The 18,673-nt window shown below is 39.9% G+C and overlaps 1 protein-coding gene across 2 annotated transcripts; it reads left to right on the top strand.

The window, feature by feature from the left end:
* Positions 1-37: 37 nt before the first annotated feature.
* On the top strand, positions 38-18,154 carry cables2b (Cdk5 and Abl enzyme substrate 2b). Of its 2 annotated transcripts, XM_015365226.2 has the most exons (9): positions 39-658; positions 6,384-6,476; positions 8,173-8,250; positions 10,021-10,129; positions 10,409-10,568; positions 11,243-11,346; positions 13,451-13,557; positions 14,173-14,377; positions 14,855-18,154. In XM_015365226.2, the coding sequence occupies exons 1-9, from the start codon at positions 69-71 to the stop codon at positions 14,993-14,995; spliced, it is 1,587 nt and encodes a 528-aa protein (XP_015220712.2). In that variant the 5' UTR covers positions 39-68; the 3' UTR covers positions 14,996-18,154. The 2 variants fall into 2 exon arrangements, with proteins under 2 accessions (XP_015220713.2, XP_015220712.2); XM_015365227.2 differs by lacking the exon at positions 8,173-8,250 and having other exon boundaries at positions 38-658.
* The last annotated feature ends 519 nt before the right edge of the window (positions 18,155-18,673 follow it).

Here is an 18,673-nt window from a genome sequence, read left to right as displayed (position 1 = left end):
CATATCGCATAAATTGCTCCAATACGCTGGCGGTAGGCGGGTGGGTTTGAGTCCTCACGCCGGGTAGAATGCTTTTGGTTTATCTGTTTCCTTTCATTTGGAGAATGGCGGCGGCTGCTACTTGCAGTTCGCGTAGCACGTTATGCCACGGTAGTAAAGCGCCTAAAGATCACCCTCGGAAAAGTAAAGACTCACGGAGGAGGCAGGCCGCCCTCTCCTTCCTGAACAACATCTCACTTGACGGGCGGCCCGTAGATCACCTGAGCAATGGGAACCACAGCCAGAGAGAGACCGAGCTGCAGGCTCAAGAAGCCGGAGCCGCAGCCGCCGGACACCAGGTGCCGGCGAGTAGCTGCGGAGCCTCCCCCCAGCTGCCGGCCACCCCGGGCGGGCCCGCCGCCACCCAGGCATCGAGGCTTGCGGGGGTCGCCGTTCCCCCGATCCTGGTCCTGCCGACTGAGCCTGGGGCGAACACCGTGGTGGGCAGCGACGCGTTTTCAGAGGGGGGCAATGCAAGCAACCCCTTGCCGGCACCGGGACCTCTGCTGCTGTCCCCGACGGGACCCCCGCACGCTGCCCTGCCGGGTGGCTCTAGTAAGCCTGCGACTCTCCTCTCCGTGCAGAGCTGCAATTCTCTGAGTTTGGACTCACGGCAGAGGTAAGGTCTGATCGAGCAGTTCACCTGTTCAGTGCGTCCCGGAGTCGGTGCATCGCTGCATCCCGCAAAAAGTCAAAGTGGAAATATTGGTTTTCCGATAACAGGTCCAATCCATGCGTTGTTTTGCTGGTATAGTCCGCTAAACCGCTGTGATCGATTTTGGCCCCGGAGTTTTAATACGACTCACGGCGGTGTGGGGGGGTCATCCTAAAGGTAGGGTTGTTTTTGACTGTGCAGCTGAGAAAGACAGAAATACGCCATAAGAGTCTTTACTTCCTGCATCAGTTAAGTGGTAAATACTGCACAGCTAAATAATATTTAGCTTGGTCATACTTTTTATTTGTATTTTGGAGCCTATTGAAGAGTTAATGCTGAGCTCCATCACGTACTGCTGAGTGTCTTCCGGGTTTTGAAGGATAAGAAGTTAAATCCCATTATTAGCGCAATACCATGGTATTCCCCTATGAAGAGGTTTTACGGACGTGTCACTAAATATAAAAGATGGATAATAAGGGAGTGAGAGCCCTGTGTTGTTTTGCGAGTGTGTTCAACTAGATCTAATCGTTGTTTATGGCTTTAGAGTAGGTTTATCGACCTCTTGTCGTGCGTTACGAAATGCTGAATCAAAAAATATCCTCGAGTTATTCTTTTCGGAAAGACGAGAATTAAGTGAAAGAGCAATCGCCCAGGCTTGGTCAGTAACGTATACAGGTCTTCAACACACCCTACTTTTTAATAATGCAGAACCAGGGTGTCTTGTAGCCCAGGAAACAGATACACATTGAAGATTTATTATTAGAAACAAATGTTAACAGTGGGCCAGAATAAACAGGCCTGTTAACCCAATCCAGCGTGTGCATCCTGAAAATAAGTATGGGGTTTTGTGTGTTCCACTTTTATTGGTTTGACCAATTTAAAAATAAATGAGGATTTAATTTATTTATGATAAACAAGCAGGTATTAGCTGGAGATGAGTTGGGTTATTTTTCAAAGAGCTTAACCTTTTTTTGTATTAGCATTTACAAACTGGAGTCACAACAGATAAACATTGACTCAGCCTGACTACGCTGTGCCTCAGGCTGGACAAAATTATTCGTTGATGAATTGAACAAATAGTTATGCAACATAATCTGCCAGGGCCTGTACTGGGGAGACATAAATAACCGAAAAAAGGTCCAATAGTTTTCCATGCATTGTTGTTTTATTGAGAGGAATCTAGCTCACTAAGGTAATCGCTCTGAGTCACATTCCTTTGTACTGCAGGGCTTCATACACCTTTGAAGTAAAATGTCCACCTCCATTTTAAAGGATTCAAAAGAAAGCTAAAATAAAGGACTGTTTGGCTTTCAATTGGGTTTTAGGCATGTGGGAACAACCACAAGCACTACTGCATGCAGCTGTGTGCCTTGTTGTGTAGGGCTAGCTAGAAAGGTTAGTTGTCTTCTCATGTTCCACCTTGTTTTTCTATTAAACATTAATCTGGAACTAAGGGGGAAGTAGAAGTGTTGACAGAGCAAAGACAAATAATAAACTTTGAGAAAAGCGCTTTACAGTAAGAAAAAAAAGCACACATTGGGAGGAGAAAGCAGAATTTAGACCATTATAAACAGGGTTTGGAATACAGAAGGGAAAAGCAAAGGGGCAGATACAGAACCAGTTATATAAAATCCCTTCTAAAGAAGATGGTTTTGAGTTGATTTGAAAGTGCACCAGGAAGGTAACTCTCGGATATCTTTAGGGGCAGAGCTTATACAGAGCTTTGGGCCATAGCAAGAGAAGGCCCTGTCACCCATAATATGTAGATAGGCTTGGGGGACAGGCAGGACACCAGAATTAGTTGAACAAAGGTTGCCAAAAGGGGAGAATGAAGATAGTAAGTCAGACAGGTCCTGAGGTGCCAAGCCATGTAGATCCTTATAAGTGAGCATGCAGATTTAGAAGTCGACACAAAACCTGACAGGAAGCCAGTGCAAGGACTCCAGGAAAGAACTAGTGCAATTACTAGTTTTTAACACCAACACCATGGGTCTTCTAGATATCATTCCTGCTTAACTTTTAATCGCTGTGGTTAACTTATCCATTTTTCGATCATACTTTTTTATCCTGATTCAGCACTCTGTGTTTTGCTTTTAAATAGTCTGCTGTACTTGGGTTGATGTGAAAAAGCTAAGCAAATAGAACTCAATCTGCTCCCTCCTCGATGTGCTTGATAAAGGTTTGCTGTAATGCTATTAATTGAACATTTAATAATTACTTCCTGAAAGGTCCCAGTGTGCAAGAGAATATGACCCTCTGACCTCTAATGCTGATTAAACCAATCCAATTATATAATAAACACTCTCAATAAAGAATATGAGTAGCAACCCCCTTCCAATCTGTACACACAGCTAGCTGAGCTGAAATAAAGGTTTTCTCCAATGTTGTTTGACCTCTGAATGGACAGAGTGCTTGCTGCTTTTGAGAAGCGCAAGTGTGTTTGTTCTGAAAGGACAGATGCATGTTTACATTCCTAAATCATTTACAATCACCCACCAGAATGTATATTTGCAGTAAATTATTTTACTCATAAGTTTGAATAACTGCTTGAAGCTTCCTGCTTCTTCATCATCTATCAATGATGTTAATATATGTGGGAATGACCCAGTATCAAACATTCTCATGGCAAAAGTGACTATGAGGTCTGTGCCTTGGCTGGAACAAGAACCAGTTGACGTGGGGATACACAAGAACTGGAACTGAGATCCAGTGTTTTCCTAAAGCATCCCCAGTGATATATAATTCACTGTTGTGATTCAGTGGCTTTACTCTTCCTTGAACTATTGTTCTGAAACATAACCTTAAATAAGTCTCATGTGCATATGACTGATTCCCTATTTATAGATAGAAACTGAGTGCTAAATCTGTGTGCGCTACTGTTTTTTCTTTTGTATTTTTTTATGTATGTAAAGTAAGGGAAAATGTTACAATTTTAAGTGCCACTTTTGTTGCATGGTGGCAATGTCTAGCTTTATGCTCAATAAAGTTTGCTTTGGGTTCAATTACTGTTACCAGCTTGGTATAGGGTGCTGGTGTTGGGGCAGAGACCCAGCATATTGCACAGATGATTGCTGTTGGTGGAATTTATTTTTTTTCAGGGCAGTGACGCATTTTTCTGCTTATCACACTCCTAAACGCCATAGATAAGCCAGTTGATTCAGAGTTAAGAGCTTGTTGAACTTTTGATTGAAACATCTGAGGCTTTCCAAGGTCACCCTTCTTAACCCTGTCTCAGGAGTCTGTTACAGCTGCTTCCCTCTGGACCTCAAAGATGCTGCATACTGTATAAATGAATAAAGAGCTGAGAGATTGTTATATAAACCAACAGGGGTGTGACTAGAATCAGTTTTGTAGACATTTGAATTGAAAAGTTTCTGTAAAGCTTGTGTACTGGCATTGAATACAGATTACCCCAAGGTAAGAAATTATTTTCAGGTTTATTAGGGAAATGTATTTACTCCTTTATGAAAAGACCTCCCCTCAATATTAGAATCTGTGGTATAGGCTATGTAACGTTTTGGTCTTGTGAATGAAAATGCACTGAAACAGGTTTGAACCAACTTTAAAAAGTCACAGTTCTAAAATAATGACATCAGTCAACTTGTTCTCAGATTTGGAGTGCTTTAGTAGTGTATGTGCTGGAGGTAGTATTATTATTGCCAAGAGTAGTTAGGAATAATAATTTATAGCTGCAAGCTAGAAACTGATGCAATAGATGTAGACATGGAGGATGGTGAAGATGCAGAAATGTCCAGATGCAAGCTGAACGGTCGTTGAATAACTCAGAGCAGCAGCTTGGACTGGGAAAGGAAGCTGATGCCAGAAAGCGGGGGAATAAGAGTAGCCAAAATGTCAAATAGGGATGGTTGTGACAGATCCTAATCTGGATTTCAAAACTGGACTGAATTAAATGGACCCCAGCCACACAAGTTTGTTCGTTTTTAATAGGTCAACCAGAACACGCCAGATGGAACAACTATTGTGTAACAGTTCTTATTCCAAATTCTGCCATAGTAAGCTTTTTGCCTTATGGGCTGCCCTGGGCGTTTGCTCGTGTTTGCATTATAAGAGCGTTGCCCTTCACTTTTCATATCCAAAACGAGTCAGAGGGGTTTACAGATTATACAGAAAGAAAGAAGTGTCTAACCGCTTCTAATACGTATTATGTGCCAATCTGTGCGCTGCTGTTTTCTGATGTTTTGACCAGTTGTTTGTGCATAATGAGAAATAAACATTGCTGATGCTTTAAATTGCGCATAGGAGCAAATTCTATTTCTCAGCCATTTTAACAGTGACAAACACTCCCCTTTTGCAGTGAAGACATTTTGTAGCTGCTGAAACTAAACAAGTACTTATGTTAAGAGTGGTAAGTCAAAAATAAAGCACGAGTCTAAATTACTCTTTACTCTTCACTTAGACTGCTTTTGTATGCCATACATGACTGTAGAGATAGAATATACTGTGTTCAGTCAACTAATGGGGACCAGGGAGTAAAGTTTAGTGGGCAATCTCGAGTAGCCAATCAACCCTAAACGTACTGCAACCTAAAACTCGAAGGTAGGAAGAAGCTGGTGTGCATATCTGTGAAATAGATAGGGTTCTGGAGTCATAACTGGATAGCTGTGGGCTCCAATCCCAGGAGGAGCACTGATGTTGTGCCCTTCATCAAGGCACTACATCCAGATAGATACTTTATTGTTCATTACTTGGAAATTTGTCTTTGGCTTCTCCCATAAAAGTACAAAACACCCAAGCGAAACATAAAAGTATACTACTCTCCTGTATAAAGGGTTGGAAATGCAAGTTGCTTTAGGTAAAAAAAAATCATCAGAGTAATGTTTCCAACGTACTTGGTCCAGTTTGCACCATAGTGTTATGGGATAACTATGGAGAGCTTTACAAGCTGGCGATTCCATCCAGTTGCAAAGTGGGTAAATATGTGTGAAGTGCATCTTGGTCTTAAACCATAATGTCCTGTGAAAGGGGGCTCACTCCATTTCCATTTAAGCCAATGCTAAGATCAATCAGGTAGTTAAGAGCTCTCGCAAGATGAAAATGACCAGAGACAGAATTAGTTGTTCACCCTTCATTTAATATTTAGTGTTTTCCTGTTAGAATGCTATACTGCTGTTCTTCCAAGCATTGGCTAAATTACCCGAATAGGTTTTATCAGGAGTTGCCATTTATTGAAATCCGCAGTCGCATTTTTGAATTGCATTCGTGTTGAGCTTATCATTCAAAAACCTAAACAGCAAGTAGCCTTTCGCTCCTCTCTCTCTCTATACTCTGTTTGTCAAAGACCACGGTTTCTACTCTATATCATGACATTTTCAGACCTAAAAGGATCACAAAGTGTATATTTAAAGAATTCCATAAATGAAGAGTAAGGGTGTATTCTATAAATTTGATAACATTTTGTACCTGGCCTTGTTCATCGTTATGCACAGCTGAAACCACATTTTCTTTCATCTCCAGTTAGGAATCGTTTTATGCTTGATCTCCCCACTCATGCTTCTGTTAAAGAATATACCGATATGGGACTTTTGATGGTGTGTAATTGCACTGAAAGGCAATGCTAACTTAAATGTTAGCAACTTGTAATTGCCAGATGCCTTTTGTTGCATGGTTTTTGTCAGGAATTGTTTTGAGCAGCACTAATGACTTTCTCATGACCACTCATTTTGCTCAGGTCACGGACTTTATCGGGCTCTCCGCGACCTAGAGGTTTGAAGAAGGTCCACTTCATAAAGAACATGAGGCAGTACGATACCAGAAGCAGCAGGTATGTAAGCAGACTTGATGACTTTGCTTGTTAATGCTTCACACCAAAAGTCTTGGTGTAATCAAGCCACTGTATGTCACTCCTTGGTCATTCTGTGCACAAGCCTGGTGTGCAGCACAATCATTCTCATTTCAACATGGCCTGCTCGTGAAGAGGGCGATGTGATATTGGCGTTGGAGTCTGACCCCAGTCAGCACGTTGTCATTTGCTGTCTGGGGGGTTCACAGTCAGCGATTTCTGCTCTTTTCCAACCGAACACAGTCCTTCAGTGATAGGCGAACAACTGGGAAGACCGCATGTCACAGTGCCTCGCCAAGATCAATGGGGCGACCCGGTTGTGTTGGACTGGGCAGGCATGTCTTACAGCTGGAGAACCCTACCTGTGATTGATGCCAGCCTGACTGCACGGTGCTACATTGATCATGTCCTTGGACTCCCACATGCTAGCCTGCACTGGGCTCATGCTGACATGACAACATTCTAGCAGCATAACACACCGTTTCCTGCTGCTTGTAAAACAGTGTTTCCTGATGCAAGAAAAGATTAGCATTTTCCTGATGATACCAAATGTCTTTACAGATAGAAGTATAAGCTTCTCTTGAAGATCAGTATATTTTAAAATTCTTCTGTGCTTTGGAGTACGGCAACATTAAAACGGTGTGATCAAGAACAAGCTTAAAAGTACGGCCACGTGCCTGACTACTTGCTCATTCACTGAGATGATGGAGAGATGCCAAGCGATAGTTTAATTACATTAATTTTTAGTAAGTGCCTCAGCATATCTGATAGGTCTGATCTGAAGGTACATTACCTTCGGGATTTAAAGTGTTTCTAAAGTGACGGTGTTTAAATGAATAAATTCATAATACTTTACTAATGTGATACAAGGACAGAATTAAGTCATGGCTGTAACTGTATTGAGTGCTACTGCTTTTCACAGCCAGAGCTTGCCATCTAAGTGCTGATTGCATTGTGTGTGCCTTGTGAAAGATAGACAAGATCTGTTTGTTTCATGACCTGACCTGCCCAGTTCTCAACATCGGAGCTGTCATTGTGTGCTGTCAAGTTTTTTCTCTCTCAAAACTCATCTTCTAACCAGACAGCAGAATTACATTGGGATTTTGTTTGGCCTCACGCCCATGGAAAAACACTAGTTCTGTTGACGAAGACTTAGTTATAAACACATGACAGCTTTCTCACTCTTGTTGTCTTTTTTTTCCCTTTGCCAGTTTTCCTGATTGTGTAGGTGTGCGATAGACATTTCAGATGTCCAAAATGCCACATAAGCGCTTAACTGTCTGTAATAATCCTTGGCATTGTATATTTTACTTGACTAGACTTGGAGCATCGAATACTTTAACCATGAAAGAGCCCATGAGAAAAAGTTCAATAAAAACATAGGTTCTGTTTTTCCATGCATATAGGAACGTTTAACGTAACTATGCAGTTAAATAACATTTTTTCTTCCACAAGACCTTCTGCGTTCTGCTTATGCCTGAATATGTCTTATGTGAATACGTGTCTTGTATCATATAATATAATAAGCAAGCAGCGAGCACTGCTGAAATAATAAAGGCATATGACAGAATAAGGTTTGTGTAAAACACGCCAGGGTGCACACCCGCAACTGTGTCTTTAAGGAGGTGAATGTCGTCTCGTGGTGTGGCTGATTTTTTTGTTGGTCTCCTGTTTTTAGGATAGTGTTCATATGTGCCAAAAGATCCCTGTGTGCTGCCTTTTCTGTCCTGCCTTATGGGGAGAGCTTCCACATCAGGTACAGCACAAGAGCATTTCATTATTACTTTTGTCTCTCTGAGTCATTCTAAAAATGTCCTTTTGTTTTAATTCTGTTGAATCTGCATAGAATTCTCAGTATTGTTTTGCCATACTTAAACCGGAAAACGTACTGCTGGTGAAATAGAAAATTCCTTCCTCTGGATAGAATTTGGGGGGGAAAAACGGAATTAACTTTTGTTTTTAAATCTTACTACTCCTGTGTAGAAAGAGGAGTTTGTGCTATAACTGCAGAAGTTTTGTAGTGTTTTTTTCCAGTTAAAATTAAAAAAGCATGTAAATGGAATTGGTGCTGTACAGTCACCACCTCATTAACATAAAAAGCATTTTGTGTTCATCACAAAGTGATAGGTAAGAGTGCCTTTTCTTGCATGTGTTGGTTGTTTGTAGATGGGGAAAATATAATAGCTACTCATTTCACGTCTCTTGTGCCTTGTGCTTAAAAAAAGGATGCAGTGGAAAATTGTGTAATGTTCAGTTTGGTAAGGTCTCGCACAGGGCACCCTTCAATTTTTTTTTCCGTTGCCTCAGGTCATGTTTAAGTTTTCTCTGCTGTTTTTTCAAAGTCCAGATGCACTCCTGATTTACTTGTCCTTAATTGCTGGGGTCTGCTTTGTTTCCTTAGATAAAAATACATTCTGAGAGTTTAGCAAAACAATGCAGTGGTACACTCGTGGGACTTAAGTTTTCTGTGCGCAGCGATATTCCCACTGTCACTTGGGCTTGAGTGGCACAGTGCAACAGTACTCTGTGACCTTGGCTTTGAGCAGTGGCCTGTGTATTTACATCCTTGCAAATTCCGTGGAAGCTGGAGAAGGATTTTTTTTTATAAAGAGGAAATTGCATGGCATGTTATATAAGACGTTCGTGAAGAGATAAGAGGAGATTTCCCAGGCTCTGTAGAAATCAAAGTCTCGGGGACTTTAATGTGGGAGCCTGCCTGTACTGTCCAAATCAGGTTAGTTTAAATTAATGTTTCAGTTTATTTGCCTATATTATAATCATTAGTGATGATTAAATTAAACCCCTCTAGTGTTAGATAATGTTTGAGGGAATGAGTTCTCTTTCTTTTGACAGCAGTGATACATAGTCATAAATCCTAGTAGCGGACACTTTGAGTTTACTTACAGCTGCACAGATGACCATGAACAATTCTTTATAGTGTTTGTTTTGTAATACATCTTCCAAGCAATTAGAAGCAAATGGGTTCTGTGGATTTCATTGACATTCTGTCATCATATTACTGTCAGTTTAAAGATGTTCCGCATGCTAGCTCTGTAGGAGAGACATGTTTATCGTTCCAAAATTACAGCTGTGCTGAAACTGGAAAGGAGTTTGTGACAGATTGTGCAGCGAAGAAAAAATGGGTTTGCTTATTAACTAAGCAGTCCTGAAACATTTTTTTGAAACCTCAATAAATATCAGTTTGCTAGAAATTCTCAAGGAATGAAAAGAAAACTGTACTGTATAAGATAATTGACACCATATAATGTATTTTCCTTTTGGGTGTGTTTTCTGTGCATTGTGTGATTTATTCCAAAACCGTTGAGATTCTGCAATATTTTTATGAACCCTGGATTCTTCTAGTTTTGCTTTCACGTTGCTGTCACTGTTTATTCGCATGCTGAAAGCAGCCTATTCAGACTAGTTTCCACACAGTGGCATGTGCTGTGCTGTTAACCCATGCCTAGGCAAGCCCAGGTCTGCAGTCTGACTCGTATTAAGCACAGACTTGGCTTTCTTTCCACAGTGACCCCAAGCTGGAGGGACAGAGGCAGAGGCATCCTTCTGGAGGGGGTCCCCCTTCGCTAGACATGGTCCCGGGGCTGGAGGGAGTGGAGCTGGGAGCTGATGGAAAGGTAGGAGCCCTGGAGCTCACCCTCTTGTTGTGGTGGGATCCCATCCTCAGCGTGTTGGTTTTTTTCTAAAACTGGTTTACATTTGGGTTGTAAAAGCGATTCAGTCTTCAAGAAAATGTCCATTTTAGTTCAAGATGAAACCTTTTAAACATGAAGGGAAAAAATAGTTTGCAGGGATCTCTTGTACCATTGTGCTGTTATAGTAGTTCACTACCAAGTGTGTGTTTGGTCTGCATATATTTTTTTTTAATGCAGTGTTGTAATGGCTTCTCCCTCCAGACTGTATCCTATGCAAAGTTCCTCTACCCGACCAATGCCTTGGTAAAGCAGAAGAACCCTCCAGCTGATCCTGCTGCTCAGACTCCACTGGCGCGCTCCAACATTCAGAGAAATTATACTCCTGCCAGGATCAGTGCTGCAGCACCTGCCCAGGAACTAGGTAAAGATGAAGAGATCTTCCTCTGATGTATATCAAACCTAAAAATGAGTTTATTTTCTCAGCTTGCAATTGTGGTGTTTATCACATTTAAACGCCAACAAAAATAATTCTGCGCTCTGTCATGCTGCCAAGAATTCCCACAAAATTACACCCTTGATTTTATTCGTCGGCTGCATCTTGTCTTGCTTGGCCGCTTTTGTGTGCTCTGTTTAACGGGGTAGCTCTCAAGAGAGAGAAGTCAAATGCAGGTTCATGTGAGGTCCACAAAGAAACTCCTCTTTTTGTTCTTCTAAGTTTCTGCTTAAGTGCTCGTGTGTCGGAGCTGGGTTGGTGGCTTCCTGGAAAACTGTGGTGTGAATGAGATTCAGATTCTCTTTTGAACTGAAATGTTTATACCTTTTTATGTTCATTGTATCGCACTGATTCACTCAGAACTGTTAAGGCAGACATTCATAGATGTGCAGAATTACCTCCTCTGGTAAGGCACTCGGCTCTGCCTGTCAGCATGTCCTCGTTGAATAGGAGCTGTAATTACCTCAACACAAGTGGCAGATCCTGTTGAGATTCCAGATCTTTGGCCATTTGATATTTGCAATCCTCGTGATGCCTGCAGCCCTCATGCATTGCTCAGGCTCATTTCCCTAAAAGCCTTCCCTGATGGCTTGCTTCTCCAGGCAATGAGATTGTGGACATGTCGGAATACGATCCAAACCTCCTCAGCGATCCCCAGTGGCCCTGTGGGAAACACAAGAGGGTCCTCATCTTTGCTTCTTACATGGTGAGAGCCCTTGACAGCGCTTCATTGACTGTTTACTAGTCTCGTTGTGGTGCCTACCCCTGTCTGTGTCACTCCTGCCTCATTTCCACTGCTGGTGCTCAGCTGCAGCTAGGCGTACTTCACAGTGCCTGTCTGTATAGTCTCACTGCGTTCTACTGCATACGACCTTGTTACTATTTTATGCCTTTATGCCTGGCTCCAGTTCTATCTTTTTATTGCAGTTAAATGAAACGTCTCCCACCACCAGCAAAGAAGAGTAATAACCCGGAGATGCTCTTAAAACTAGCATTGTCCTTTCTTAAAAATATTTCTTCAAATCGTTAAGCTTTCTGCATTGTTAGAAACTTTGCTTAGGCTCTAATCAAGTTCTAGAGAGCATTAAGTATTCCTATTTGTGTACACGTTTTTAAAATACTTAATATATCTGCTCTCCACAGTAAGCCAGAGCTTATTCCAGCAGACACAGGACACAAAAGTATTGAATTTTCTAGTTTTTTATTTTAGAGTTTCAAGACTAAATGACCAAACTTGGACTCCCATACCTGGAGTAAAGGCAGCGTAAATGGAGTGTTAGATTGGGGTCACATTGTTTTACTTCACTGTTTGAAAACATTTTCCTGTTTCAAGAAAATCTTTAGTATAAAGTTACTGTTGTGACTTTTAAAGTTGAGAAGCATCAGAAAATGTGGTAAATGCTACCTTAACATGGATGCTATACAACACACTTTTCATCTGATTTTTAAAAATATCATAAATTAGGATGATTTTGCCTCATACTTATAAAATTACAAATTAATTTCGCTGGCACTGTTACCTAAAGTGACATATATTTACACCCATTTTTTATTGGAAAACTGTGTGAAGGACCTTGCTCAAGAACACCACAGCAGAGTCTCACCTAAAATAGTTGTCTTTGTTTTAGCTACATAGTACTTTCGAAAGCTGTAAAAGCGAATCTGTCTGAACTTGTTAGAAGTTTTCTGTACCTTCACCTTTCCTGAAAGGGAGATTTACTGCTTTGTTGACGTCTGTAAAAAAGATGAAAATGTTGAGACATAAAACCTAATGATGTCATGCAGATCAACTGTAAATTTGGTTTGTGACTGTATTTCATCTATCCTTATATGTCCTTAGTGAATTCTGTTACCATGTTGGTAGGAAAAAATATATTCTCCAAGGCATTCAGACATCAGCTTCATGACTTAATTTCCTCTTTCCAAGGAATTTCCTTGTCATCCCAGCTCTTAATTTTGTTGAACGTTGTAGTGGGTTCTGACAGTTTGGTCTTTGAAAGCCACGGTGCACAGTGAAGAGGCTCCTTCATAAAGTACTTCTAATACCATTGTCTAAATATAAACTCATGGCTTGATGTCCTATATATGCAGTACCTGTGCAAAGAGCTTTGAGAACAGATTATAAAGGAGCTTGTTTTCTTTTCCACTGTGGAGTGTTATGCGTAAGAGGCTAATGCAAGTTTTTTTTTTCTTGGTAACATTGCTTTCATGCTCGCAGTTTGCCCTCAAATACCCTTTTATAAAAACACAATACACTACCATTTTATCTTATTCTAGAATCTTGAAAAAAATGCTGATGGTGTGTAAAAGTTGCAGGTTTTTTTTTCCATTGCCACCAATGGAATCTGTTTATCATTCATTGAACCGTTCTTTACAGGATTTGTAAAGCGAGCCTTTTAAGTAAGTTCACCTACTCAAAAAAGGATGTTTCACAGATGACTCAAATTGTCTGTTTTAATATAGAATGGTTTAGCATTCTTTTTTGCTCTGCTCCAAACAGGATGTGATATGCTTTCTCACTTTGCTAGTCCTAACAAGCTTAAGGAATGTAAGCTTCTGTTTTCTGGTTACATTGCCTAGTGTTAACAAAGGTAAAGAACAAAGAAAATGTTATTAACCATCTCTATAGATCTTTTTTTATTATGTTATGTGTGATTTATAGGCATTATGTTTTAATATTCAATTAATTTAACATGAAAGATAAAGATATTTCATCATGAGTTTTCTGTGCTACATTTTTTCTGTTTGTCACATGTTGATCAGATATGGGGATTTTTTTTAAGACTGGATCCTTTTTCCTTTATTCGTAGACAACTGTAATCGAGTATGTGAAGCCATCAGACCTTAAAAAGGACATGAATGAGATGTTTAAGGAAAAGTTTCCTCACATCAAGTTAACTCTGAGCAAAATAAGGAGGTATGTAACAGTTCTCTTCTGCAGGAAAGTCACATTGACATGATTTGTTTTTTGCTGCAGAGCCAGAGAAGGAGGATGCTGGGTGCATGAGTTGCCATCTGTGAAAGTAACCTGCACCACAGATTGGAAATTTCAATCTTATTACCTTTTCTGAGCAAGGAGTCATGCTCATTTTGCTATAAATCTTACCCCTTTATTCTTACTGTTTTGTGATCGCTAGAGTGTTGAAGGTAACAATATACCAGAGCTTGTGACTTTTTATTGAAGTGACCTTGTATTTACTGCGAGTTATTACTTGAAAAAAATACATTTTTTCTGTACAACATAACTGTTAATATATTTAAATAAATTGGTTGTAGTTTTTATCTAGACCCAGAAAGCTACATGCAGATGACTGTACATAGCAAAAGTACCTGCCTACCCAATACAAAAAAGAATAGAAATTTATAAGCCTGCAATATTCTCACATGTAGGTTTCATGTTTATGCATTGCCGTGGGGGAAAAAAAAAACCAGGGAGTTGGAAATGTTAGTGGATGTGTATGTATTGATGTACAGTATTTTGAGCGTGAAACGTTTCTGAAGCTCGGTGCTTAACTGCCTTGGTCTTGTCCAGCCTGAAGCGAGAAATGCGCAATGTTGGGGAGGAGTGCAGCCTGCAGCCTGTCACCGTGGCGATGGCCTACGTGTACTTCGAGAAGCTGGTGCTGCAGGGACGACTGAACAAGCAGAACCGCAAGCTGTGCTCTGCAGCTTGCGTGCTCCTGGCGGCCAAGATCGGCAGCGACCTGAAGAAGCAGGAGGTCAAGCTGCTCATAGACGTATGTTACAAAGCTTTCAGCTGTCACGGGTCATCGCTCGAGTCCCGTTCAGAGCCCGTCTGCCTCCCAGCTGGCCAAGGGACAGCCTGAGGCGTGTCAGTCATTTTAATGCTCAGTGCCTGTCTTTTTCTGGCTCGTCTTTGTGTGAATCCGAAAGGATGTTTGACGCTAGGACACAAAGTGCTACAATATCTTCAACATCCTCAAGCAGAACAGCGGGTCTGTGCTGTGTGAGGGAGTTCAATCCAAAAGCTAAATGTTTGAGGTTATCTCTGAGGTCTAACCCGGACTCTGCAACTGCACAAGGTCACCTCCGCTAAATGGCAGATTACTCATACTTGGTTAAATCCCAGATAAACATGCTACCATGGAGCCACAGATTCTAAACTTTTTTTTTCTACAATGGTCTACTAAAAATAGGGGGTTGTGATTTCTGGATTTCAGTTTTAAATGTGTTTCTGTCTTCTGTCCCTGCAGAAACTCGAAGAGAGGTTCCGTATTAATCGGAGAGAACTGATCTCCTTCGAGTTCACCGTCCTCGTTGCTTTGGAAATGGCCCTCTACCTTCCAGAAGGCAAAGTGATGCCACACTTCCGACGGCTGATCCAGCAGCCATGACCAGGGCTGCCTCGCACTCTGGTCTCAAAACAGTGACTCCGCAAAATAAAACGAATCATATTGCAATGGTTCAGTTGCAGTGCTGAAGCTTTCTAAGAGTTAAATGTGTCATTTGGAGTGGGGGGGTGGCAGGTCCAGACAAAATGAACCTACCCCTCTCTCACACTTTGTTAGAGGATTTCTTTTTGTTTTTGTTTCCCCATAACACCTATTGTGATAACTGGGTAATTTAGTTCATGCAACTCAATAGAAGAAGAAATGCTTTAGTTTCCAGAATAAAGTCAACACTATTGGATGATCCATGGTTCCTGACAGCTCTTACCAGATGACATTTATCTCTACATTTCACTGTATTAAGCTGTTGCTAAACCGTGTCTTACACAAACATCAGGTATCTCTCATTTCCTTTCAAACACTTAACATTTAAGTGTAAAGGTACATTATTTACATGGAAACCCAGCATTCTGCAAATCTCAAAGACTATTTGACTAGGGTTTCATGGAGAAACCCTTAATATTCTGTTCTGTAGACTTGAATATCTCACTCAGACCGGCCACTGATCTACAATTAATGGTTCAGCATACTCAAAGTATTCGCTAGAATAACATTTAAATGATATTAAAGAAAAAGCATATAAATAAAAAATAAGTGCAACCTTTTTTCATTTCTATTTATTTTGTATTGGATATAGAAGGGATATAATCAACACATTTATTTATCCATAGTTTATCTGGATGCACTTCCTTTTTGTTGTTTACATTGTATTTGAAAATATTTATGCATAATCTATAATAGGCAGTATGTTTTGTATGTTACTAGTTACAGCAAAATTGTTTCCTGTAATATTTTTAACACATCTGGGAAGTATTGGCACAAACAGTAAAGATGAAGGATGTCCTGTTGCCTGCTGAAAATATGATTGTACGCTGTTAATTAATAAGCTTGTTCTTCCAAACCTTGTTCTAAGGAAAATAGCATTCAATGCACATTCAATCAAGCACTCTATGTTAGAGATTACATTTAAGCACATTTATGGTGCTATTCTGTAAAAGCTTCAATATGTCGTTGTGACTATTTTATGTGTATTACTGTATGGTGTTCAATACTCAGCTTGTGACTCCACCGGATCGGAATACATTTCTGGAGCCTGTAGGTTTTGATTTTACATAAGAACAATCAAAATAATACTGCTTTTAGAATATGTTTATATTCTAATAGATACTGCAAAGTGTGTTACAGTCACTTCTCCATCAGAATTAAACCATTCTGGCAATATATACTGTAATTCTATGTTCTTAGTGTGAGTGGGGTTGGGATCTGAAGAATGGGACAGTACGTTGTAATGGATGTGTGAATTAAACATAAATTGTTTTTTTCGGTACTAGTTTTCACACCTTGTAGTTTTTATATGTTTAATCTTCAGTAATTATCAATTACTAGTAGCATTCTTTGTCCTCCTGCTGTACATTTCTATGAATTAAACTTATTCTATTGAGCAGCAAATATTGATAGATATTTTGGTCAGCAGATGAGTTTTCATGTTGACAGATGATGATGGTCTTGTAAATCTTTGCACTTTATTTCCAATGCTTTAAAAGTTGTGCATTGTACTTTGGCACCAAAACAGCGACCCGCATTGTGACCCTCAAATTTTTTTTTTTGTAAGTGCACCTGGTTTGTATTTCAGGGCGTTGCTTATTTCTTTACAAAGGCATGCTGAAGTAACATGGTTGTAAATATACAGCTATTAATGGGCTCTACAAGAGTAATCTAATGGTGGAAATGTGCAACAGTCATCTTAATGGTTTCATAGGAAAATGCTTTCAATTGCAAAGAAAAATATACAGTAGGATAATTTTAAATGCCAGCAGTCAAATTTTATTTTCTCAGGAAAAAATACAGAACCTATATTTTCTTTACAAATTTATATATTTACTTTGTCAGTTAAGGTTTAAAAATGCAAAACTGTTTATGTTATGTTCATTGTTAGTTCTGAAGTTGACATTTTAATTGTGGGAATGAATGTGTAATTTTTAATTTCGTGCATATTTTGGCTTGGTAATTCTTCCTCTGGCTCTCTGCCTTTTATAGGTTTCAGAATGCACGTCTACATTCTGCTAAATTTAAAAATGAAATAAAGCAGTCGCAGAAAAGCAACTTGTTTTTCAGTAAATCATCCGTATCAGTAACTAATGGAAACATGTCTGGCATTTATCAGTACTTTTTTGAGTAACCTGTCTGCAATTAGCCTGTAAAATGCAGAGAGAATGCGCATCTGTAAAACTGTAGCAGAATTATGCACAGAAAGGACTGCTGCTGTGTCCCTTATGTTGCAGTAGAAAAATATACACTGGCACATTGCTGATGGAAACGGTGTTATATCCCGAGTGAGAGCTGCTATTTCTAACTCATGGCACGCTGCCATACACCGCAAATTACAAAGTGCCTGAGACGAAATTGGTGCAGAATGTGTTAAATTATTAATTCCATCAAACATGATGCCAGTTGAATTGCTTTAAACTGGTCTTGGTCCCTAACTCAAACTGGCAGTGGAAGAATCTTGATTTGTCTGCCTGGCTGTGTGCATACGTATTGACACTGTGACTTTCTTTTGACCAAAGCTTTTGCACTATGGTACCATGGTGGTTTGAATAAGAGTAATACCGAATATAAGAAATAATGGAATAAACCCATCCTTCCAGTGTTTGCTGCAGCCATGAGCACAGCTTGAAATAATACCTAGCTTTATAAGCAGTCTGAACAGTCCTGCCTTAATCCTGCGACAGTTAAAAGGCACAGTCTGCTGTGGCCATCTGATATGTTGTGCAGAGCAACAATACAGATGACATGAAGCACCCATGTTATTAAACGAATAAAGAAATGTAACTACGTTAAGGAGGTATAATAGAATGTGGTTTTTCCACTTGGACATTATTTAAATACCCATTTCCCCCCTTGATTTTTTTTATTTTTCCTCCCCTAAATATCCTGTTTTACCTCATGTCCACTTTTGACACATTTGTGCTTGACTGTAGAGTTCTGGTTTACCAGTCATAAAGATCATAAAGTACTGTTGCAAATGGAATCGGTTTTTAATGATCTATTTTGGATAAACAATGAATATATGTATATGTTTTCAAATATATTTTCTGTATTCCGTATGTGCCTCTGGGTTTTTTGTGTTCAGAATTGGCATGTTCTAGTTCACTGCTTATTAAATTGATGACTTCGCTCTGTTAAACACACGCAGAGACTTGGAGGTGCTGTAGGCCATCATACAGCTGGCCTGCGGGTCAGAAATGTTGCATGATGTTATTAGAAATGACAACTCACATTCTAAGCACTTGTTCACTTACAGTCCATTAGACTACATAAAATAAGAAGCAGTCTAAACAGAAACATTTCAGCACAGAATTAACTTCCACTTGTTCATGTATAGATTTCAAGTCATGTTTTTTTTTTGCTTGACTAGTTTACATTACATATCTATTTGAAGATTAACATGGTGGAACATCACTTGAAGCATCATTGATTCACTCTTTAAGTATGAATGCATCTGTAGTACAGAGTATATTATTTTGATTTATTTGCATAGTCACTATTAGCCATAACATGACAATTGTTGTTATAGTAAACAAGTAATATGAATCTGATGTGGCTGACCCACATGCTCCTCAT

The sequence above is a fragment of the Lepisosteus oculatus genome, chromosome 16 (assembly GCF_040954835.1).
Source record: "Lepisosteus oculatus isolate fLepOcu1 chromosome 16, fLepOcu1.hap2, whole genome shotgun sequence".
NCBI lineage: Eukaryota > Metazoa > Chordata > Actinopteri > Semionotiformes > Lepisosteidae > Lepisosteus > Lepisosteus oculatus.
This window is presented reverse-complemented; position numbering and strand designations above follow the sequence as displayed.

What these genes read in the sequence shown, in the direction of transcription:
- cables2b (XM_015365226.2), top strand. Translation starts at nt 69, where the DNA reads ATGCTTTTGGTTTATCTGTTTCCTTTCATTTGGAGAATGGCGGCGGCT. An exon ending in AGTTTGGACTCACGGCAGAG is followed by an intron (nt 659 to 6,383) that starts GTAAGGTCTGAT and finishes CATTTTGCTCAG; the next exon opens with GTCACGGACTTTATCGGGCT. An exon ending in AGCTGGGAGCTGATGGAAAG is followed by an intron (nt 10,130 to 10,408) that starts GTAGGAGCCCTG and finishes TTCTCCCTCCAG; the next exon opens with ACTGTATCCTATGCAAAGTT.